General features: G+C 60.6%; 3 protein-coding genes across 3 annotated transcripts; 2 read left to right on the top strand and 1 right to left on the bottom strand.

Moving 5' to 3' along the window:
• The first annotated feature begins 1523 nt into the window (after positions 1 to 1523).
• On the top strand, positions 1524 to 11739 carry DCAF11 (DDB1 and CUL4 associated factor 11). The gene is given in 15 exon segments (XM_080361589.1): positions 1524 to 1545; positions 1683 to 1784; positions 1863 to 1933; positions 2518 to 2630; positions 3113 to 3177; positions 3289 to 3390; positions 4130 to 4151; positions 4153 to 4285; positions 4466 to 4520; positions 4998 to 5124; positions 6430 to 6630; positions 8685 to 8838; positions 9570 to 9722; positions 10568 to 10674; positions 11535 to 11739. Coding segments are annotated over 14 exon segments (1443 nt in total). The 5' UTR covers positions 1524 to 1545; positions 1683 to 1689; the 3' UTR covers positions 11580 to 11739.
• A 236-nt stretch (positions 11740 to 11975) lies between these two features.
• On the bottom strand, positions 11976 to 19679 carry OSGEP (O-sialoglycoprotein endopeptidase). Its single transcript, XM_080361587.1, has 11 exons — positions 19504 to 19679; positions 17924 to 18043; positions 16417 to 16592; positions 15081 to 15176; positions 14921 to 14970; positions 14730 to 14808; positions 14010 to 14075; positions 13138 to 13228; positions 12334 to 12409; positions 12158 to 12256; positions 11976 to 12068 (listed from the first exon to the last, which is right to left on the bottom strand). Exons 1-11 carry the CDS (start codon positions 19616 to 19618, stop codon positions 12029 to 12031), a joined length of 1008 nt encoding a protein of 335 aa, XP_080217713.1. The 5' UTR covers positions 19619 to 19679; the 3' UTR covers positions 11976 to 12028.
• Positions 19680 to 20227: 548 nt separating this feature from the next.
• On the top strand, positions 20228 to 24583 carry APEX1 (apurinic/apyrimidinic endodeoxyribonuclease 1; the record flags this gene model as incomplete). The annotated part of the gene is made up of 4 exons (XM_080361572.1): positions 20228 to 20282; positions 21192 to 21385; positions 22263 to 22452; positions 24054 to 24583. The coding sequence occupies 4 exons, from the start codon at positions 20228 to 20230 to the stop codon at positions 24566 to 24568; spliced, it is 954 nt and encodes a 317-aa protein (XP_080217698.1). The 3' UTR covers positions 24569 to 24583.

The following is a 24583-nucleotide window of genomic DNA, read 5'->3' as shown; positions in this document are numbered from 1 at the left end:
CCCAAATGGAGAGAAATGGCCCCAAAAAGGGGGTTTTGGGACCCAGAAATGGGTGTTTTCTGCCCCAGAATGGACAGAAATGGCCCCAAAATCAGCGGATTTGGACCCAAAATGAGCATTTTGGATCCAAAAAGAGTGTTTTCCACCCTGAAATGGAGAGAAATGGCCCCAAAATCAGCGGATTTGGACCCAAAATGAGGCACATTCCCACAGGAATTGTCGCTTTTCCCCAAAATTCATCATTATTTCCACCATATTTCACGTTATTCACCCCAAAATCACAATTATTGGCCCCAAAACCACCATTATTTCCTGCAAAACCCCCTAAATCGCCGCTTTTCCCGCCAAAATCCGCCTCTCCCCCTTTTTCCCGCCAAAACCCCCAAATCCCCGTTTTCTCCCCCAAAATCCCCCCTCGCCGCCCCCAAAATCCCCGTTTTTGCCCCCAAAACAGCCCCGGCTCGCACCTCCCGCCTCCGCCATGCTGATGACGTCATCAAGGGGCGGGGGGGGCGGCGGGGGAGCTTTTGAGGTGAAACTCTGACTTTTTGGTTCAAACCTCTTGCTTTTTGAGGGAAAATCCTCATTTTGGGGGGTTTTAAACTCGTTTTTTGGAGGGATTTTCTACTTATTTGTGTTTTTTGTTTAAATCTTGATTTTTGAGGGAAAAATCCCGTTTTTAGATGCTTATTTTCGCTTTTTTTTTTAATGATGTTTCCTGATGCTTTTTGAGGCCGTTTTAGTTCAGTTTGGGGCGATTCGGGTCATTTTGGAGCCGTATTTTTAATTTTATAAGGTTTTACGCACCGCGGCCAATAAGCGCGCGTTGCTAGGCAGATTACGCGCCCCGCTCTCCCAAGCGCGGTCAATCGGGGCGCGTTGCTAGGCAGATTAAGCCCCTCCAAAGGGCGGCCAATAAGCGCGCGTTGCTAGGCAGATTAAGCCCCTCCAAAGGGCGGCCAATAAGCGCGCGTTGCTACGCAGATTAAGACACTGCAAAGGGCGGCCAATAAGCGCGCGTTGCTAGGCAGATTAAGACACTGCAAAGCGCGGCCAATCAGCGCGCGTTGCTAGGCAGATTAAGACACTGCAAAGCGCGGCCAATCAGCGCGCGTTGCTAGGCAGATTCCGCGCCGCCAAAGCGAGAAAGCGCCACTAAACGCTCTTAATTAACCTTCCTAATTAATTAGCGCCCCCCTCGCTGTTAATCAAGGAGGAGGAAAATGCTGAAGGCGACAAATAGGGGTGTCTCAAGGGACCCAGGAGTTCGGGGGGGACCCAGGAGTGCCCCAATGGACCCAGGTGTTCGGGAGGGACCCAGGAGTGCCCCAATGGACCCAGGAGTGCCCCAAGGGACCCAGGTGTTCGGGAGGGACCCAGGAGTGCCCCAATGGAACCCAGGAGTTCGGGGGGGAAATGGGGGGGGTTTACACAGGGCGGGGCTGTTCTCTGATCACATGACAGCGCCCTGAGCCAATCAGGGCCAGCCCCGCCCCCAAGCCCCGCCCACTCCGGTTCCCAGCAGAGCGGCGGCGACACCGACAGGTGGGGGGGGGCGCACGGACGCTCCTGATTGGTCCGTTCCACAGGGACGGAGGGGGAAACGCTGCTGATTGGCTGGAATTTGGGGAAGGGGGAGGGGGTGAGGATGTAAACAGGAAGTGGCCCCTCCCCCCCCCCAGGTCCCCCATGGGTTCTCACGGTGGGGGGAGGGGCCGCCGGGAGCAGGAAGTGACGTCACAGGAAGCGGAGCTGGCGCTGGGATTGGCCGAGCTGCTGCGGAGGTAAAAAAACCCCAAAAAACCCGGGGAGTTTGGGGCATTTTGGGCGAGATTCGGGGGTTTTGGAGACCCCGGGATCAGCGCCCCCCGCTGGGCCCGCAGGGACCGACACAACGAGGGGGCGGAGCCAGCCCGAGGGGGCGGGGCCACAGGTAACGCCGCACGCCTGGGTCCACTGGGGCACTCCTGGGTCCATTGGGGCACTCCTGGGTCCACTGGGGCACTCCTGGGTCCTTCCCGAACTCCTGGGTCCTTCCCAAACTCCTGGGTCCCTTGGGGCACTCCTGGGTCCACTGGGGCACTCCTGGGTCCTTCCCGAACTCCTGGGTCCCTTGGGGCACTCCTGGGTCCATTGGGGCACTCCTGGGTCCTTCCCGAACTCCTGGGTCCCTCCCGAACTCCTGGGTCCATTGGGGCACGCCTGGGTCCACTGGGGCACGCCTGGGTCCACTGGGGCACGCCTGGGTCCATCTTGAACTCCTGGGTCCCTCCCGAACTCCTGGGTCCCCTGGGGCACTCCTGAACTCCTGGGTCCATTGGGGCACTCCTGGGTCCATTGGGGCACTCCTGGGTCCATTGGGGCACTCCTGGGTCCTTCCCGAACTCCTGGGTCCCTCCCGAACTCCTGGGTCCCTCCTGAACTCCTGGGTCCCCTGGGGCACTCCTGGGTCCCCTTGGGGCACTCCTGGGTCCCTTGTGGTGGGGGTCATCTCTGACATCACGGCCCCGCCCCCAGCCCCGCCCCCTCTGGCCAATCACGAGCTGCGGCTGCAGCTGGAGCTGGGGCGGGGGAGGGGCCCGGGGGGACCCGCCCCCCAGGAGGAGAATCTGCCCCGGATGCTGGCGCAGGTGAGGGGCAACAGGGGTCTGTGGGGCGCTATGGGGCGCTATGGGGTCTGTGGGGCGATATAGGGGTCTGTGGGGCGCTATGGGGTCTGTGGGGTGCTATGGGTCTCTATGGTCTCTATGGGTGTCTATGGGTCTCTATGGGGTCTATGGGTCTCTATGGGTCTCTATGGGTCTCTATGGGTCTCTATGGTCTCTATGGGTCCCTATGGGTCCCTATGGTCCCTATGGGTCTCTATGGGTCTCTATGGTCTCTATGGGTCTCTATGGTCCCTATGGGTCCCTATGGGTCTCTATGGGTCTCTATGGGTCTCTATGGGTCTCTATGGGTCTCTATGGTCTCTATGGTCTCTATGGGTCTCTATGGGTCTCTATGGTCTCTATGGTCTCTATGGGTCTCTATGGTCTCTATGGCTCTCTATGGGTCTCTATGGTCCCTATGGGTCCCTGTGGGTCCCTATGGTCTCTATGGGTCCCCGTTCCAGCGCCAATGGGGCCGTTGCCGCCACAGCAGCTTCTCCCCGGGGGAACAAACCCGCCTGAGCTCCCAGTAAGCGCCTCCCCCCCCCATTTCCCCCCCCATACCGGTCCATACCGGTCCATACCGGTCCATACCGGTCCATACTGGTGTCCCCACCCCCCCCGTGTCCCCCCGCCCCAGTTTCCTCCCCAACCGCGTCGCCTTCGCCGACACGTACCCGCAAAAGGCGTTCTGCGGCGTCTTCGACCCCAATGGCGACGCCTTCGTGTCCGCCTGCCAAGGTGAGGCGCTGACCGGCGGCTCCCTCAGCCAATAGCAACGCGGCGCGCCCGCCAAAGGGCCAATGGGAGGGCGGGGAGCGGCCAAAAGTCCCGCCCTCCCGCGGCGCGGCGCGAAGCGCTGAGGGATAGGGAGACCGGCCAATTAGAGCGCGGGGTGGCCCATGCGTAGCCAATAGGAGCGTGGGGGGGGGAAGTCCAGCCCTCCCGCGGCGCGAAGCGCTGAGGGACGTGTTGCTCGGCCAATGGGAGCGCGGCGCGGCCACAGCGTAGCCAATAGGAGCGAGGGGGGGATAAGGCAGCCCACCCGCGGCGCGGCGCGCTGAGCGACGGCTTCCCCGGCCAATGGGAGCGCGGCGCCTGGCGCCGCAGCCAATCACAGCCCACCCGCCTCAGCGGGCGCCGCGGAAACCCCGATGGCCCCCAAATTGGCCCTAAAACCCCTCAAATTCGCCCCAAAATTCACCCCCCCCCACTCCCCCCCCCCCGCTGAGGGACAAAGCGACGGGCCAATGGGGGCGCGGCGGTGAGTCGAGGAGCCAATAGGAACGCGGGGGCGGGCGGCGCGTCCCACCCCCCCCCCCACCCCCCCCCCAATCAAGGGCGGGAAGCGCGCGGGCGGGACATGGCGCTGAGTGACGCGCGGCGCGGCCAATCAGGACGCGGCGTTTGGCGGGCGCAGCCAATGAGCGCGCCGCTGGTTAAAAAACCCCCAAAAAGCGGCGTTTTCTCCCCAAATCGGGCCCCGCAGACCACGCCCTGCGGCTGTACCGGTGCCGCGGGGGGGGGGATGAAGCTGCTGCGGACGTTCGCGGGGCGGGACGTGGGCTGGAGCATCCTGGACGTCGTGTTCAGCCCCGATGGAGCCCGCTGCTTCTATTGCAGCTGGTCTGACTACGGTGAGGGGGCGTGGCCAGCGCGGGGGGCGTGGCCAGGGCGAAGGGGCGTGGCCAGACCCCCCTGGGGTGCTTGGTCCCATTGGTTTCTATGAGGCGGCGGTGGGGGGGGGGGGGGGGGGAGGGATAGGGGGCGTGGCCACGTAATGAGGCTCCGCCCCCACCGCTTCTGGCCCCGCCCAGTTCATATGATTGACGTGTATGAGGAGGGCGACACCCACACGGCGCTGGATCTGCGGTGGGACTGGGGGCAATGGGTCAATGGGGGTCAATGGGGTCATGGGGGTCAATGGGTCAATGAGGGTCAATGGGGTCAATGGGTCAGTGGGAATCAATGGGGGTCAATGGGGTCAATGGGGGTCAATGGGGCAATGGGGTCATGGGGGTCAATGAGGGTCAATGGGGTCAATGGGTCAATGGGTCAGTGGGAATCAATGGGGGTCAATGGGGTCAATGGGGGTCAATGGGGCAATGGGGTCATGGGGGTCAATGGGTCAGTGGGAATCAATGGGGGTCAATGGGGTCAATGGGTCAATGGGGTCAATGGGGTCAATGGGGTTAATGGGTCAATGAGGTCAATGGGGTCAATGGGGGTCAATGGGTCAATGGGGGTCAATGGGGGTCAATGGGAGGGACTGGGAGGGGCTTTATGTCTGTGGGCGTGTCTCTGTGATTGTGGGCGTGGCCTCCGGTCCAAGCCCCGCTCCCTTCCCAGCCCCCACGAGCGGCGCTTCGCCATCTTCTCATTGGCCGTGGCGCCGGGGGGCGGGGCCGTGCTGGGCGGGGCCAACGACGGCTGCATCTACGGCTACGACCTGGGGGCCATGAGGAGGGTGCTCAAGGTCAGAGGTCACCGCGGGGTCACTGGGGTGAGGTGGGCGGGACCGGGGGGACAATGGGGGGCAATGGGGGGGAAGGGGGGGCTATGGGAGTCAAGGGGGGGCAATGGGGGTCATTGACGATCAATGAGGGTCAATGGGAATCAATGGGGTCATTGGGGATCAATGGGTCAATAAGATCAACAGAAGTCAAGGGGCGGCAAGGGGGGTCATTGGGGATCAATGGGGGGCAATGGGGGTCAATGGGGATAAACAGGAGTCAATGGGGTCAATGGGGATTAATGGGGTCAATGGGTCAATGGAGTCAATGGGGTCAATGAGGATCCATGGGGTCAATGGGTCAATGGGGATCAATGGGGGTCAATGGGGGTCAATAAGATCAACAGGAGCCAAGGGGGGGAAATGCGGGTCAATGGGGTCAATGGGGGTCAATGGGGCCAATGTGTCAATGGGGGTCAATGGGGTAAATGAGGATCAATGGGGGTCAATGGGGTCAATGGGATCAATGGGGTCAATGGGATCAATGGGGATCCATGGGGTCAATGGGGTCATTGGGGATCAATGGGGGTCAATAAGATCAACAGGAGCCAAGGGGGGGAAATGGGGGTCAATGGGGTCAATGGGGCCAATGTGTCAATGGGGGTCAATGGGGTCAATGGAGTCAATGGGGGCAATGGAGGCAATGGGGTCAATGGGGGTCAATGGGTCAATGGGGGTCAATGGGGTCAATGGGGGTCAATGGGTCAATGGGGGTCAATGGGTCAATGAGGGTCAATGGGGTCAATGGAGATCAATGGGGGTCAATGGGTCAATGGGGGTCAATGAGGATCAATGGGGGTCAATAGAGATCAATGGGGGTCAATGGGTCAATGGAGGTGAATGAGGTCTATAGGGTCAACTGAGTCGATGCGGGTCAATGGGGGTCAATGGGAGTCAATGGAGATCAATGGGGGTCAATGAGGATCAATGGGGATCAATGGGGCCAATGGGTCAATGGGGTCAATAGGGCCAATGGGGGTCAATGGGGTCATTGGGGGTCAATGGGTCAATGGGTCAATGGGGGTCAATGGGGTCATTGGGGGTCAATGGGTCAATGGGGGTCAATGGGGGTCAATGGGGTCATTGGGGGTCAATGGGTCAATGGGGTCAATGGGGTCAATAGGGCCAATGGGGGTCAATGGGGTCAATGGGGGTCTATAGGGGTGTCAAACCCACCCAATAGCTGTCGCTGCATCCCACCCAACGGCGCCCATCGTGGCGACCCCCGGTGACCCCGCTGACCCCTCCCTTCCCCCTCCCCCCCCGCAGGTGTCGGCGCACGAGGACGACGTGAACGCGGTGGCGCTGGAGGGGGGGGAGGGGCAGCTGGTGCTGTCCGGGGGGGACGACGGCGTGTGCCGCGGGTGGGACCGGCGGCTGCTGCGCGACGACCCCGCGGGGGACGGGGGGACGCGGCCCGTGCTGACGCTGGCCGGGCACCGCGACGGCATCACCTTCCTGCACCCCCGCGTGAGGGCGGGGGGACGGGGGCAATGGGGGGATGGGGCGATGGGGGGGATGGGGGGGATGGGGGGATGGGGGTCAATGGGGCAATGGGGGTGATGGGGACGATGGGGGCGATGGGGGCGATGGGGGGATGGGGGTGATGGGGGCAATGGGGCTGATGGGGGTGATGGGCGGATGGGGGTCAATGGGGGCGATGGGGGGATGGGGGTCAATGGGGGCGATGGGGGGATGGGGGTCAATGGGGGCGATGGGGGGATGGGGGCGATGGGGGCGATGGGGGGATGGGGGTCAATGGGGGTGATGGGGGGATGGGGGTCAATGGGGCAATGGGGGTGATGGGGACAATGGGGTCAATGGGGGCGATGGGGGGATGGGGGTGATGGGGGCAATGGGGGTGATGGGGGTGATGGGCGGATGGGGGTCAATGGGGGCGATGGGGGGATGGGGGTCAATGGGGGTGATGGGGGCAATGGGGGTGATGAGGGCAATGGGGGTGATGGGGGTGATGGGCGGATGGGGGTCAATGGGGGGATGGGGGTCAATGGGGGGATGGGGGTGATGGGGGTGATAGGGTCAATGGGGTCGATGAGGGGATGGGGGTCAATGGGGGGATGGGGGTGATGGGGGGATGGGAGTCAATGGGGGCAATGGGGGGATGGGGGTCAATGGGGGGATGGGGGTCAATGGGGGGATGGGGGCGATGGGGGTGATGGGGTCAATGGGGGGATGGGGGTGATGGGGGGATGGGGGTCAATGGGGGCAATGGGGGTCAATGGAGGGATGGGGGCGATGGAGTCAATGGGGGGATGGGGGCGATGGGGGTGATGGGGTCAATGGGGCAATCGGGGTGATGGGAGTGATGGGGGTGATGGCGGTGATGGGGGGATGAGGGTCAATGGGGGGATGGGGGCAATGGGGGTGATGGGGGGATGGGGGTCAATGGGGGCAATGGGGGGATGGGGGTCACTGGGACCCATAGACACCCATAGAGATCAATGGGAGTTAATGGAGGTCAATGAGGGTCAATGGGGATCAATGGTAATCAATGGGGTTCAATGGGGGTCAATGGGGTCAATGAGAATCAATGGGGATCAATGGGATCAATGGGGATCAGTGGGAGTCACTGGGACCCATAGAAGTCAATGGGAGTCAATGGGGTCAATGGGGTCAATGGGGATCAATGGGGGTCAAAGGGGGTCAATGGGATCAATGGGGTCAATGGGGATCAATGGGAGTCAATGAGGATCAATGGTAATCAATGGGGTTCAATGGGGGTCAATGGGAATCAATGGGATTCAATGGGGGTAATGGGGTCAACGGGGGTCAATGGGGTCAATGGGGTCAATGGGGTCAATGGGGGTAATGGGGTCGATGGGGGCAATGGGGATCAATGGGAGTCAATGGGGGGTCAATGGGGGTAATGGGGCCAATGGGGTCAATGGGGGTCAATGGGGTCAATGGGGGGAAGGGGGCAATGGGGTCAATGGGTCAATGGGGGCGATGGGGTCAATGGGATCAATGGGGGTCATGGGGACAATGGGGTCAATGGGTCAATGGGGGTCAATGGGAGTCAATGGGGATCAATGGGGGTCAGTGGGACCCATAGACACCCATAGAGATCAATGGGAGTCAATGGGGTCAATGGGGTCAATGAGGTCAATGAGAATCAATGGGGGTCAATGGGGATCAATGGTAATCAGTGGAGTTCAATTGGGGTCAATGGGGTCAATGGGGGTCAATGGGGGTAATGGGGGCAATGGGGTCAATGGGGATTAATGGGGGTCAATTGGGGCAATGGGGTCAATGGGGGTCAATGGCATCAATGGGGGTCAATGGGGGTCAATGGGAGTCAATGGGGATTAATGGGGGTCAGTGGGGATCAATGGGGGTCAATGGGGGTCAATGGGGTCCATGGGTCAATGGGATCAATGGGGGTCAATGGGGATTAATGAGGGTCAATGGGGGTCAATGGGGGTTATTGGGGGTCAATGGGATCAATGGGGGCAATGGGGTCAGTGGGTGTTCCCTGTTCCCCATTGGTCCATCCCGGTCTCCAGGGCGACGGGCGGTACCTTGTGACCAACTCCAAGGACCAATCAGCGAAGCTCTGGGACTTGCGGCTGCCGGCGGGGCCGACCGTCATGGCCGCCGCGCGCCGCGCCGTGGCCAATCAGAGCTGGGATTACCGCTGGCAGCCGGCCCCGCCCACCAGTGAGGGGCGGGGCCTAGACGGGGGGGCGGGGCTTGGGGGGGGACGGGGAGACACTGAGCAGATCAATGGGGTCAATGGGGATCAATGGGGTCAATGGGGGTCAATGGGGATCAATGGGGTCAATGGGTCAATGGGGAACAATGGGTCAATGGGGGTCAATGGGGGTTAATGGGGGTCAATGGGGGTCAATGGGGTCAATGGGTCAATGGGTCAATGGGGTCAATGGGGTCAATGGGTCAATGGGGGTCAATGGTGTTCAATGGGGGTCAATGGGGGTCAATGGGGTCAATGGGGTCAATGGGGTCAATGGTGTTCAATGGGGGTCAATGGGGATCAATGGGGTCAATGGATCAATGGGGTCAATGGGGTCAATGGCTCATTGGGATCAATGGCGTCAATGGGGTCAATGGGTCAATGGGGGTCAATGGGGGTCAATGGGATGAATGGGTCAGTGGGGTCAATGGCGTCAATGGGGGTTAATGGGGGGTCAATGGGGTCAATGGGGTCAATGGGGGTCAATGGGGTCAATGGGAGTCAATGGGATCAATGGGGGCCAATGGGGTCAATGGGGGTCAGTGGGTCAATGGGGTCAATGGGTCAATGGGGGTCAGTGGGTTCAATGGGGTCAATGGGATCAATGAGGTCAATGGGAGTCAATATGGGTCAATGGGGTCAATGGGTCAATGTGGGGAGCGCTGCTCTCCCATTGGCCCCCGTTCCTCCCCCCCAGCCAATCCGGCGCCGTTGCCGGGCGACCGCTCGCTGATGACGTTCCGGGGTCACGTGGTGCTGCACACGCTGCTGCGCGCCCGCCTGGCCCCGCCCCCCGGCCCCGCCGGCGGCCAATACCTGAGCGCCGCCTGCGCCACGGGCGCCGTCATTGGTCAGAACGGGAACGGGGGGCGGGGCTTGCGCGGGGCGGGGAAAGTCAATGGAGGGGATGTGTGGGGCACTTATGGGGCTCTATGGGGTGCTTTGGGGTGTCTATGGGGCACTTGGGGGTCGCTATGGGGTGCTTGGGGGTCACTATGGGGCACTATGGGGCACTTACGGGGCACTTAAGGGGTGCTTATGGGTCACTATGGGTCACTTATGGGGCCCTATGGGGCACTTATGGGGCTCTATGGGGTGCTTGGGGGGTCACTATGGGGCACTTAGGGGGCTCTATGGGGTGCTTAGGGGTCACTATGGGGCACTTATGGGGCTCTATGGGGCACTTATGGGGTGCTTGGGGGGTCACTATGGGGCACTTAGGGGGCTCTATGGGGCACTTATGGGGCACTTATGGGGTGCTTGGGGGGGTCACTATGGGGCACTTATGGGGCTTTATGGGGCACTTATGGGGCACTTATGGGGTGCTTGGGGGGTCGCTATGGGGCACTTATAGGGCTCTATGGGGCACTTATGGGGCTCTATGGGGCCCTTAGGGGGTCACTATGGGGCACTTATGGGGCTCTATGGGGCTCTTAGGGGGTCTCTATGGGGCACTTATGGGGCTCTATGGGGCCCTTAGGGGGTCACTATGGGGCACTTATGGGGCTCTATGGGGCACTTATGGGGTGCTTGGGGGATCGCTATGGGGCACTTATGGGGCTCTATGGGGTGCTTGGGGGGTCGCTATGGGGCCCTATGGGGCACTTATGGGGCTCTATGGGGGTCACTATGGGGCACTTATGGGGCTCTGTGGGGCACTTGTGGGTCACAGCGGGGCGTCCAATCCCGTTGCAGTGTACGACGTGCTGACGGGGCGGGTCGTGCGGCGATTGGCCAATCACAGCGCCTGCGTGCGTGACGTCAGCTGGCACCCGCGCGGGGATTGGCTGGCCAGCGCCTCGGTGGGCGGGGCTTGCGGGGGCGGGGCCGGGGGGGGCTCTATGGGGCACTGCGTGGGTTTAGGGGGTTCTATGGGGCACTTATGGGGCGACATGGGGGTCTTGGGGGTCACTATGGGGCACCTATGGGCCTCCATGGGGCACTTATGGGGCACTTGGGGGTCACTTATGGGGCACGGGGTGGATTTAGGGGGTTCTATGGGGCTCTTGGGGGTCACTATGGGGCACCTATGGGGCTCGGTGGGGCACTTGGGGGTCACTTATGGGGCACAGGGTGGAGCTATGAGGCTCTGTGGGTCACACATGGGGCTCTATAGGGGTCACTATGGGGCACCTATGGGCCTCCATGGGGCACTTATGGGGCACTTGGGGGGCACTTGTGGGGCACGGGGTGGATTTATGGGGCACTTATGGGGCTCTATGGGTCACACATGGGGCTCCTGGGGGTCACTATGGGGCACCTATGGGGCACTTGGGGGTCGCTATGGGGCACTTGGAGGGCACTTATGGGGCACGGGGTGGATTTATGGGGCACTTATGGGGCTCTATGGGTCACACATGAGGCTCCTGGGTGTCACTATGGGGCACCTATGGGGCCTCTATGGGGCACTTGAGAGTCACTATGGGGCACTTGGGGGTCACTATGGGGCACTTGGGGGGCACTTATGGGGCACGGGGTGGATTTATGGGGCACTTATGGGGCTCTATGGGTCACACATGAGGCTCCTGGGGGTCACTATGGGGCACCTATGGGGCCTCTATGGGGCACTTGGGGGTCACTATGGGGCACTTGGGGGTCGCTATGGGGCACTGTGGGGTGACTCTATGGGTCACTTATGGGGCCGCCCCACATCTCCCCACAGTGGGACGGCTCCATCCGCCTCTGGGACTACGGGGACCCGGCCTGACGTGTGGGGCTGCCCCACAAGTGTGGGGCTGGAGAGGGGATGAGGGGGGGGGGGGTTTGGGACCCACACTTGTGGGGCTGGGCTGTGACCCAGATGTCGGAGCTGCAATAAAGGGCTGCGACCCATAAGCGAGTTGTGCTGACTTATAGAGGCCCATAGAAACCTATAGAACCCCATAGAGACCCATAGCGCCCCATAGAGACCCATAGGGACCCATAGAGACCATAGAGACCCATAGGAACCCATAGGGACCCATACAGACCCATAGAACCCCACAGAGACCCATAGGGACCCATAGAACCCCACAGAGACCCATAGGGACCCATAGAGACCCATAGGGACCCATAGAACCCCATAGAGACCCATAGTGCCCCATAGAGACCCATAGAGACCCATAGGGACCCATAGGGACCCATAGGGCCCCATAAGTTTATTGAGTGGGCGTGGCCTCATTCCCTCCACGTGACCTCGACCTCGTCCGTCCGATACCTGATTGGACAAGGGGGCGGAGCTTTCGCCGTCACATGATCCTTAAGCCCCACCCCGACTCCGCGGCCCAATCCCCGCCCCCCCTTTACCTCTGCGTGATCCCTGATTGGTCGATGGGCGTCGTTTGCCCCGCCCTCAGCATCTCCCACCCGGCCTGCGCGATCATGGCGCCGTTATCCTGGCAGTACCTGCAAGCCACGCCCCCTTTAGCAAGCCACGCCCACACCCCACAGGACACGCCCCCCCAACCCCAGGCCACGCCCACCTGTCATCTATGGGGCAAAGCTCCGCCCCCCGGTCCGCACACATGGTCCGCAGCATCTCCTGCAGCCTATGGTTGCCTGAGGGGGGCGTGGTTACGTCACGGGGGCGTGGTTACGTCACGGGGGCGTGGTTACATCAAGCCACGCCCCCTTTCGCTTAAGCCACACCTATTGGTTTTTAAGACGCTGGCCCTTTAAGACCCCCCCCATGCATTCATAATGCGGGTTTAAGCCAAGCCCCCCAAGCCACGCCCCCCACTCACAGGCCACGCCCCCATTCCCAAGCCACGCCCCCTCCATTCAACCCCATTCACTCCCATTCAAACCCCACTTAAACCCATTATAAGCGGGTCCCCCCCTTGGCCACGCCCCCCATGGCTACGACCACGCCCCCAGTCCCAGGCCACGCCCTCCACTCACAGGCCACACCCCCATTTCCAAGCCACGCCCTCTCCATTCAACCCCATTCACTCCCATTCAAACCCCATTTAAACCCATTATAAGCGGGTCCCTCCCTTGGCCACGCCCCCCATGGCTACGACCACGCCCCCCAGTCCCAGGCCACGCCCCCTACTCACAGGCCACGCCCCCACTCACAAGCCACGCCCCCTCCATTCAACCCCATTCACTCCCATTCAAACCCCATTATAAGCGGGTCTCCCATTGGCCACGCCCCCCACGGGTCCGACCACGCCCCCCTCTCACCGGCCACGCCCCAATTCCCAAGCCACGCCCCCCCCATTCAAACCCATTATAGCGGGTCCCCCCTGGCCCCGCCCCATTGGCCAGGCCCCGCCCCCACTCACAGGCCACGCCCCCCACCAGCAGCAGGTGCCGCGTCCCCGTCAGCGCCAGCGCCCGCTCCGTCACCTCGGCCAACATGGCGAACGCCGTCTCCTGATTGGTCCGTCAGCGCTAATTAACCCCGACCCCTCATTAACCCCCCCACCGCGCCCCTAATTAACCCCAAACCCCCTTCGTTAACCCCAAAATCCCCTCAATTAACCCCAAAATCCACATGATTAACCCCCCCGAACTCCTGGGTCCCTCCCCGGACGCCTGGGTCCATTGGGGCACTCCTGGGTCCCTTGGGGAACTCTTGGGTCCCCTGGGGCACTCCTGGGTCCCTCCCGAACCCCTGGGTCCCATGGGGCACTCCGGGGTCCATTGGGGCACTTCTGGGTCCCTCCCGAACACCTGGGTCCCCTGGGGCACTCCTGGGTCCCTCCCCAAACACTTGGGTCCCATGGGGCACTTCTAGGTCCACTGGGGAACTCCTGGGTCCCTTGGGTCCCTTGGGGCACTCCTGGGTCCCTTGGGGCACTCCTGGGTCCCTTGGGTCCCTTGGGGCACTCCTGGGTTCCTCGGGGAACTCCTGGGTCCCCTGGGTCCCTTGGGGCACTCCTGGGTTCCTCGGGGAACTCCTGGGTCCCCTGGGTCCCTTGGGGCACTCCTGGGTCCCTTGGGGCACTCCTGGGTCCCTCCCGAACTCCTGGGTCCCCTCCTGAAGTTGTAGTTGCATTGGGGCACTCCTGGGTCCCTTGGGGCACTCCTGGGTCCCCCCGTGTCTCAGTTTCCCCCTTTCCCCCCCAATCCCGAACTCCGGGGTCCCTCCCCGGACGCCTGGGTCCCTTGGGGCACTCCTGGGTCCCCTGGGGCACTCCTGGGTCCCCATTACCTGCAGCGAGAAGCAAAGATCCTCACGTGTCGCCTCCCCCGACGCCAACAGCCCCGGGGTCACCGCCTGGGGGGAGGGGCCCGGACGCCTGGGTCCTCTCCCGGACGCCTGGGTCCCCCCTAGAACTCCTGGGTCCCTCCCTGAACTCTTAGTTCCATTGGGGCACTCCTGGGTCCCTTGGGGCACTCCTGGGTCCCTCCTGAACTCCTGGGTCCCCCCTTGAAGTCTTAGTTCCCTTGGGGCATTCCTGGGTCCCTCCTGAACTCCCGGGTCTCCTGGGGCACTCCTGGGTCCCTTGGGGCATTCCTGGGTCCCTCCCAGAACTCCTGGGTCCCTGGGGGCATTCCTGGGTCCCTCCCAGAACTCCTGGGTCCCTCCCGCACTCCTGGGTCCCTCTCTGCACTATTAAACCCATTGGGGCACTCCTGGGTCCCTTGGGGCACTCCTGGGTCCCCCCCAGAACTCCTGGGTCCCTCCCTCAAGTCTTAGTTCTATTGGGGCATTCCTGGGTCCCTCCCGAACTCCTGGGTCCCTTGGGGCACTCCTGGGTCCCTCCCAGAACTCCTGGGTCCCTCCCTCAAGTCTTAGTTCTATTGGGGCATTCCTGGGTCCCTCCTGAACTCCTGGGTCCCCCCCTTGAAGTCTTAGTTCCATTGGGGCACTCCTGGGTCCCTTGGGGCACTCCTGGGTCCCCTGGGGCACTCCTGGGTCCCTCCGTACCTGCAGGTGCGACAGGAGCCCCGAGAAGGACACGTCCATCCCCTTGACCCCATAGGGCAGGTCCAGCAGGCGCCGCCCCCTATAGGCCGGGAGGACCCCCCCCCATTTTGGGTCAAAACCCCGCGATTTTGGGTCAAAACCCCCCAATTTTGGGTCAAAACCCCGCGATTTCGGGTCATTTTGGGCCTCACCTGCGCGCCAGCTGCTCGATGTTGTACCCGGGGCTGGGGGCGTTGGAGAGCTGCCGTAAACAGGGGGGGAGGGGGTCACGGAGGGACCCAGGCGTCCGGGAGGGACCCAGGAGTGCCCCACGGGACCCAGGCGTCCGGGAGGGACCCAGGAGTGCCCCACCTGCAGGATGCGTGCGAAGCGGTCCAGGCAGTTGCCCAGCGCCAGGTCCAGCGTCTCCCCCAGGATCCGGTAGCGCCGGCGCGAGAAGGCGATGACCTGGGGGGTCATATCGCGATATATCGCGACGTATCGCGACATATCGTGAGGTTTTGGGGTCATATCGCGAGGTTTTGGGGCCATATCGCGAGGTTTTGGGGTCATATCGCGACGTATCGGGGCGTATCGTGGCGATATCGTGCGATATCGCGCCCGGCGGCGCCGGTCCCGCCGCGATATGGTCGCGATATGTCGCGATATGAACCCTATACATCGCAATATGACCCAATATGTCCCAATATGACCCGATATGACTCTGATATGACCACGATACATCGCGATATGACCCCTATATATCCCAATATGACCATGATACATCCCAATACGACCCGATATGACTCCAATGTGACCCCGATATATCGTGATATGACCCCTATATATTCCAATATGACCCTGACACGTCCCAATATGACCCAATATGACCTCAATGTCACCACAATATATCATGATATGACCTCTATACATTCCAATATGACCCCAATACGTACCAATATGATCCCGATATATCGTGATATGGCTCCTATATATCCCAATAGGACTCAAATACATCCCAATATGCCCCCAATATACCGCGATATGGCTCCTATACATCCCAATATGACCATGATACATCCCAATACAACCCAATACGCCCCCGATATATCGCGATATGACCCCCATACATCCCAATATGACCCCTACACATCCCAATATGACCCAATACACCCCCTATATATCGCGATATGGCCCCTATACATCCCAATATGACCCCAAAACGTCCCAATGTGACCCGATGTAACCCTGATATATCATGATAGGACTTCTATGCATCCCAATATGACCCCATATGCCCCCGACACATCGCAATATGACCACAATAAACCCCAATATGACCCAATACGCCCCCGATATATTGCGATATGATCCCTATACATCCCAATATGACCCAATATGCCCCCGATATATCGTGATATGACCACAATACATCGCAATATGACCCCGAAACGCCCCAATATGACCCCTATACACCCCAATACGACCCGATATGCCCCCGATATATCGCGATATGACCCCTATACGCCCCAATATGCCCATGATATATCGCGATATGATCCCTACACATCCCAATATGACCCTGAAACGTCCCAATATGACCCAATATGACCCCGATATATCGCGATATGATCCCTATACACCCCAATATGACCCGATATGCCCCCGATATATCGCGATACGACCCCTATATCGCGACAGGCCCCACCTGGGTGTTGCCGCCGCTGACGTAGAGCACCAGGGGGTCGGGGGCGGGGCCGAGCAGGCGGCCCATCTCGATGTGGCCCACGCAGTGGTTCACGGCCACCAGGGGGCGGAGCCACAGCTGGGCCAGCGTGCGCGCCACCGCGGCCACCACCGACAGCCCCGCCCCCATGCCCGGGCCTGCGGGAGGGGACGGGAGGGGAGGGGGTCAGGCTCCGCCCACTGAACACGAGGCTCCGCCCACAAAGCTCTGAGTGGGCCCTGAGGCTCCGCCCCCCTGAGGCCACGCCCATAATCCCCTGAGGCTCCGCCCACCAGGCACTGAGTGGCCCCTGAGGCTCCGCCCCTCTGAGGTCCCGCCCATAATCACCTGAGGCTCCGCCCACAAAGCTCTGAGTGGCCCCTGAGGCTCCACCCCCCATGAGGCTCCGCCCACCAGGCACTGTGGCCCCCGAGGCTCCGCCCCCTATGAGGCTCCACCCCCTCTGAGGCTCCACTCCCTCTGAGGCTCCACCCACCAACCCCTGAGTCTCCACCCCCCAACCCCTGAGGCTCCACCCACCAATCCCTGAGGCTCCACCCCCCAACCCCTGAGGCTCCACCCACCAACCCCTGAGGCTCCACCCACCAACCCTGAGGCTCCACCCACCAACCCCTGAGGCTCCACCCCCCAACCCCTGAGGCTCCACCCCCCAACCCCTGAGGCTCCACCCCCCAACCCCTGAGGCTCCACCCCCCAACCCCTGAGGCTCCACCCACCAACCCTGAGGCTCCACCCCCCAACCCCTGAGGCTCCACCCACCAACCCTGAGGCTCCACCCACCAACCCCTGAGGCTCCACCCACCAACCCCTGAGGCTCCACCCCCCAACCCCTGAGGCTCCACCCCCCAATCCCGGAGCTCCACCCACCAACCCCTGAGGCTCCACCCTCTCCGAGGCTCCACCCCCAATACTGGAGGCTCCACCCCCTCTGAGTCTCCACCCACCAACCCCCGAGGCTCCACCCCCTCAAAGGCTCCACCCCCTGAGTCTCCACCCATCAACCCCTGAGGCTCCACCCCCTCTGAGTCTCCACCCACCATCCCCTGTTGCTCCACCCCCTGAGTCTCCACCCCCACCCCGAGGCTCCACCCCCTCTGAGTCTCCACCCACCATCCCCTGTTGCTCCACCCCTATGAGGCTCCACCCTCCAGGCCCCGCCCACCAACCCCTGAAGCTCCACCCACCAACCCCTGAAGCTCCACCCACAAACCCCAGAGGCTCCACCCCCAACCCCTGAAGCTCCACCCCCCAACCCCTGAAGCTCCACCCTCTGAGTCTCCTCCCACCAACCCCCGAGGCTCCACCCACCAATCCCCGAGGCTCCTCCCACCAACCCCCGAGGCTCCACCCACCAATCCCTTGAAGCTCCACCCCCTCTGAGTCTCCACCCCTCAACTCCTGAGACTCCACCCCCTCCAAGCCCCCCTTGGTCCCGCCCCCCCCGGCCCGGCCCCCCTGCCCCGCTGACCCCTGGTGAAGGCGATGGCGTCCAGGTCCTGGGGGCGTGTCCGGGCGTGGCCGAGGGCGTCGCCCACCAGAGCCAATAGCGCGCGCCGGTGGTGCCGCCCGGCCGGGCCCGGCGCGAACCCTGCGCCGTCACCCCAAAATCAGCCAAAACCGACCACATTCGCCCCAAAATGAGCCCCGAATGAGCACGGACCGCCCCCATTTACCCCAAAATGAGCCAAATCCCACCACATTCGCCCCAAAATGAGCCCAAAGTGACCAAAACTGCCCCAATTCGCCCCAAAATGAGCCCAAAATGAGGCAGATCCGACCCCATTCGCCCCAAAATGAGACAGAACAGCCCGAAATGAGACAAAACAGCCCAAAATGAGACAAAAGGGGGTGAGGAAAAAATGGGGGAAAATGGAGGAAAAATGGATAAAACAACAAAAAAAAAAGAGAGAAAATGGGCAAAAAATGGACAAAATATGAGGAAAAATCGACCAGAAATGGACAAAAAATGGACAAAATATGAGGAAAAATTGACCAAAAATAACCAAGAAATGGACAAAAGATGAGGAAAAATTGAACAGAAATGGGCAAAAAGTTCAACAAAAATGAGGAAAAATGGACCAAAAATGAGGAAAAATCGACCAAAAATGGGCAAAAAATGGACAAAAAATGGACAAAAAATGAGGAAAAATCGACCAAAAATGGGCAAAAAATGGACAAAATATGAGGAAAAATTGACCAAAAATCGACCAAAAATGGACAAAAAATAGACAAAAAAAGGACAAAAAAATGAGGAAAAATGGACAAAAAACCAACAAAAAATGGAGAGAAAATGAGGAAAAATCGACCAAAAATGGACAAAAAATGGACCAAAAATGAGGAAAAATTGACCAGAAATGGACAAAAAGTTCAACAAAAATGAGGAAAAATGGACCAAAAATGAGGAAAAATCGACCAAAAATGGACAAAAAATCAAAAAGAAAATGAGGAAAAATCCACCAAAAATCGACTAAAAATGGACAAAAAGTTCAACAAAAAATGAGGAAAATTTGACCAAAAATGGACCAAAAATGGACAAAAAAATCAACAAAGAAAATGGACAAAAAAGTGACGAGAAAATGGAGAAAAAAATCCACGAAATTTGACCAAAAATCAGCAAAAAAACGGACTAAAAATGGACCAAAAAGTGACAAAAAAGGGACAAAAATCGACTAAAAAACGACCAAAAATTCGTCAAAAATTGAGGTGAAAATGGACAAAAAATGGACTAAAAAAAAGGTGAAAATCTCGACCAAAACCAACCAAAAATTGAGGCAAAAATGGACAAAAAAGGGACCAAAAAACGCCCATAAAAAAATGAACCAATATGGGCTCAAATTGACCCAAAACTGCCACAAAATGACCCAAAACGCCGCGTTTTTCCCTCATTTCCTCCCCCAAGCGCCCAAATCCCCATTTTTCCCCCATTTTCCCGTCATTTTTGACCCGTTTTGACGTCATTTCCTCCCCAGACCCCATTTCCCCCCGTTTTCCCCCCATTTTCCCCCTTTTCCCGCCAATTCCGCGCCCCCCCCGCGTGACGTCACTCACCGTGGCCCGGCGGCGTGACGTAAGTGGCGCGCGCGTTGCTGAGGATGACGCCATCGCGCACCACCCCCGCCCCCACCTTATTGGCCGAGCCCTCCAGCCCCAGCACCGTCGGCATGACGTCAGCGTGACGTAAAACCCCCAAAACCCCCCAAAAACGCCCCAAAAAACCCCAAATCCGCCGCTTTTCCGACGCGCGGCGCGACTTTAGTCCCACCCCCCCCCTTTGCGGCGCGGCGTGATGGCGTCACTTCCTCCCCCGGCGGCGACTTCCGGCCACGCCTCCTCTCCTCCCCCCGCCCTTTCCGCTCCTTCCATTCGCGGCGCGGAGCCGGCGGCGCGCGCGGCTCCCCATTGGTCCCGCGGGGGCGAACCGGGCGGGCGCTGATTGGCTGGTTGGCGGTGAGCGGCGGGAACCGGGCGGCTGGGGGGGCTGGGGGACACGTGGGGGCGGCGGGCGCTGATTGGTTGTTGGGGGGGGGGGGGGGGGGGGAGAAGCGGCGGGAGCAACACGTGGTGGGGTAAAGGGGGGGGGGGAGCGCGGCGGGCGCTGATTGGCGGAGGCGGCGCTGCGCGCTGATTGGCTGGTTGGCGGTGAGCGGCGGGAACCGGGCGGCTGGGGGGAGGGGGGGGGGACGACACGTGGGGGCGGCGGGCGCTGATTGGCTGCGGCGGAGGCGGCGCTGCGCGCTGATTGGCTGCGTCCGCAGGGGGCGGGGTTTCGGAGATGCCCAAGCGGAGTCGCAAGGAGGCGGCGGAGGGAGAGGAGGAGGGGGAGCCCGGTACGGACACGTGACCGCGGGGCCACGCCCACTGGCCCCTTTGACCCCCAGGGATTGACCCATTGACCCCATTGACCCCATTGATTGACCCCATTGATCCCCATTGATTGACCCCCATTGATTGACCCCTATTGACCCCCATTGATCCCACTGACCCCATTGATTGAACCCCACTGATTGATCCCCTTTGACCCCCAGGGATTGACCCATTGACCCCATTGACCCCATTGATTGACCCCATTGACCCCCATTGATTGACCCCCATTGATTGACCCCATTGACCCCCATTGATTGACCCCCATTGACCCCAGTGACCCCCATTGATCTCTATGGGTCTCTATGGGTCTTATTGACCCCATTGACCCCCATTGATTGAACCCCATTGACTCTCATTGATTGACCCCATTGACCCCCATTGATTGACCCCATTGACCCCATTGACCCCCATTGATTGACCCACATTGACCCCCATTGACCCCCATTGATTGACCCCCATTGATTGACCCATTGACCCACATTGACCCCATTGACCCCCATTGACCCCCATTGATTGAACCCCATTGATTGATCCCCATTGACCCCCATTGATTGACCCCATTGACCCCATTGACCCTCATTGATTCCCATTGATCTCTATGGGTCTCTATGGGTCTTATTGACCCCCATTGACCCCCATTGATTGACCCCCATTGATTGACCCACATTGATCCCATTGATTGACCCCCATTGACCCCATTGACTCCATTGACCCCATTGATCCCCATTGACCCCCATTGATTGACCCCCATTGATTGATCCCCATTGATTGATCCCCATTGCCCCCATTGACCCCATTGACCCCATTGATTGATCCCCATTGCCCCCATTGCCCCCATTGATTGATCCCCATTGGCCCACTGCCCCCCTGAGCGCGCTCCCATTGGCCGCAGGCTCCCGCCGGGCGCAGGGGGGGGCGTGGCCAGGCCGAGGGGGCGGAGCCGGCGCTGCTGTACCAGGACCCGCCCCTGCGCGAGGTCACGCCCGGGGGTCAAAGGTTCAACTTCAAGGTCACGTCCTGGAACGTGGACGGGCTGAGGGCCTGGGTGCGCAAGGGGGGGCTGCAGGTACGGACCCAGGAGTGCCCCGCGGACCCAGGAGTGCCCCAGGGACCCAGGAGTGCCCCAGGGGACCCAGGAGTGCCCCAGGGGACATGGGAGGGACCCATGGGATATGGGAAGGTGGGGGGACCCAGGAGTGCCCCAAGGGATATGGGAGGGACCCAGGAGTGCCCCAGGGATATGGGAGGGACCCAGGGACCCAGGAGTGCCCCAGGGGATATGGGAGGGACCCAGGGACCCAGGAGATCGGGAGGGACCCAGGAGTGCCCCAAGGGACCCAGGAGTGCCCCAAGGGACATGGGAGGGTGGGGGGACCCAGGAGTGCCCCAAGGGACATGGGAGGGACCCAGGGACCCAGGAGTGCCCCAAGAGGGACCCAGGAGTGCCCCAAGGGACCCAGGAGTGCCCCGGGGACCCAGGAGTGCCCCAGGGGACATGGGAGGGACCCATGGGATATGGGAAGGTGGGGGGACCCAGGAGTGCCCCAAGGGACATGGGAGGGACCCAGGAGTGCCCCAGGGATATGGGAGGGACCCAGGGACCCAGGAGTGCCCCAAGGGATATGGGAAGGTGGGGGGACCCAGGAGTGCCCCAAGGGACATGGGAGGGACCCAGGAGTGCCCCAAGGGACATGGGAGGGACCCAAGGGACCCAGGAGTTCGGGAGGGACCCAGGAGTGCCCCAATGGACCTAAGACTTTGGGGAGGGACCCAGGAGTGCCCCAATGGACCTAAGACTTTGGGGAGGGACCCAGGCGTCCGGGGGGGGGACCCAGGCGTCGGGGGGGGACCCAGGCGTCCGGGGGGGGACCCAGGCGTGCGGGGGGGGACCCAGGCGTGCGGGGGGGACCCAGGCGTGCCCCAGCGCTGCCCCTCCCCCGCAGTGGGTGCAGGAGGACGCCCCGGACGTGCTGCTGCTGCAGGAGACCAAGTGCGGGGGGGGGCAGGTGCCCCCGGAGCTGCAGCGGCTGCCTCAGTTTCCCCACCAGTTCTGGGCGGGCGCCGCGCGCGCCGGCTACAGCGGGGTGGGGCTGCTGGCCAGGGAGCGGCCAATCAGCGTCACCCACGGCATCGGTGAGACACCGACCCACTGATTGACCCATTGATTGACCCATTGACCCCATTGACCCCATTGACCCATTGATTGACCCATTGACCCACATTGACCCCCATTGACCCCCATGGGTTATGGGGTGGGGCTGCTGGCCAGGGAGCGGCCAATCAGCGTCACCCACGGCATCGGTGAGACACGGAACCCATTGATCCATTGATTGACCCACATTGACCCCATTGAACCCATTGACCCCCATTGATTGACCCTCATTGACCCCATTGACCCCCATTGACCCATTGATTGACCCATTGACCCACATTGACCCCATTGACCCATTGATTGACCCATTGACCCACATTGACCCCCATTGATCGTCATTGACCCCATTGATTGACCCATTGACCCCCATTGACTTCCATTGATTCCCATTGACCCCATTCACTGACCCTGTTGATCATCATTGACTCCATTGACTCCCATTGACTCCCATTGACCCCCTTTGACCCCATTGACACATTGACCCCATTGACCCCCATTGATCATCATTGACCCCATTGACCCCCATTGATCATCATTGACCCCCATTGACCCCCATTGATCATCATTGATTCCCATTGACCCCATTGACTGACCCTCATTGACCCCATTGACCCCCATTCACTCCCATTGACTCTCATTGACATCATTGACCCATTGACCCCCATTGATCCCCATTGACCCCCATGGGTTATGGGGTGGGGCTGCTGGCAAAGGAACAGCCAATCAGCGTCACCCACGGCATCGGTGAGACACCGACCCACTGATTGACCCATTGATTGACCCATTGATTGACCCATTGATCCCCATTGACACATTGACCGTCATTGATTCCCATTGACCCCATTGGTTGACCCATTGATCCCCATTGACCACATTGACCCCATTGATTGACTCCATTGATCCTATTGATTGACTCCATTGATGCTATACATTGACCCCATTGATCCCCATTGATTGACCCCCATTGATCATCATTGACTGACCCATTGACCTCCTTGACTCCATTGACCCATTGATTGACCCCATTGACTCCCACTGATCATCATTGATCCCCATTGACTCCCATTGACCCCATTGATCCCCATTGACCCCCATTAATTGACCCCCATTGATTGATCGTCATTGATTCCCATTGACCCCCATTGACGCCATTGACCCATTGACCCCATTGACTCTTATTGATCCGCATTAACTCTCATTGACTCCTATTGACTCTTATTGATCCCCATTGACCCCCATTGACCCATTGACCCCATTGACCCCATTGACCCCATTGACCCCATTGCCCCCATTGACCCCAATGTCCCCATTGCCCCCATTGACCCCATTGCCCCATTGACCCCATTGCCCCATTGACCCCATTGCCCCATTGACCCCATTGCCCCATTGACCCCCATTGCCCCATTGACCCCATTGCCCCCATTGCCCCCATTGACCCCATTGACCCCATTGACCCCAATGTCCCCATTGCCCCCATTGACCCCATTGCCCCATTGACCCCCATTGCCCCATTGACCCCATTGCCCCCATTGACCCCATTGACCCCAATGTCCCCATTGACGCCCTGACCCCATGACCCCAGGCGACCCCTCCCTGGACGCCGAGGGCCGCATCCTGACCGCGGAGCTGCCGTCGCTCTTCCTGGTCTGCGCCTACGTCCCCAATTCCGGCCGCGGCCTCACGCGATTGGCCGAGCGGCAGCGCTGGGACCGCGCCCTCCGCGCCCACCTCACCCGATTGGACGCCTCCAAACCCGTCCTATTGGGCGGCGACCTCAACGTGGCCTATGAGGAGCTGGACCTGCGGCACCCGCGGGCCAATCGGCGCTCGCCGGGGTTCACCAATGAGGAGCGAGAGGCGTTCGGGGAGCTGCTGGGGGGCGGGTTCATCGACTCCTTCCGCTTCCTGTACCCGGGGGTCCCCAACGCGTTCACGTTCTGGACGTACTTGGGGGGCGCCAGGGGGCGCAATGTGGGGTGGCGCCTGGATTACTTCGTGCTGTCGCGGCGCCTGCGGGGGGCGCTGTGCGACTGCAAGATCCGCAACCAGGTGCTGGGCAGCGACCACTGCCCCATCTCCATCTACCTGGCCCTTTAAATGGGGGGCAAGATG

Source organism: Nesoenas mayeri (assembly GCF_963082525.1).
Source record: "Nesoenas mayeri genome assembly, chromosome: 34".
NCBI lineage: Eukaryota > Metazoa > Chordata > Aves > Columbiformes > Columbidae > Nesoenas > Nesoenas mayeri.
The sequence above is the reverse complement of the archived record's forward strand: the minus strand, read 5'-3'. Positions and strand labels throughout refer to the sequence as shown.

What these genes read in the sequence shown, in the direction of transcription:
- OSGEP (XM_080361587.1), bottom strand. Translation starts at nt 19,618, where the DNA reads ATGCCGACGGTGCTGGGGCTGGAGGGCTCGGCCAATAAGGTGGGGGCG. An exon ending in CTTTGCCCCATAGATGACAG is followed by an intron (nt 12,257 to 12,333) that starts GTGGGCGTGGCC and finishes CGTGGCTTGCAG; the next exon opens with GTACTGCCAGGATAACGGCG. An exon ending in CAATCAGGGATCACGCAGAG is followed by an intron (nt 12,069 to 12,157) that starts GTAAAGGGGGGG and finishes TTGTCCAATCAG; the next exon opens with GTATCGGACGGACGAGGTCG.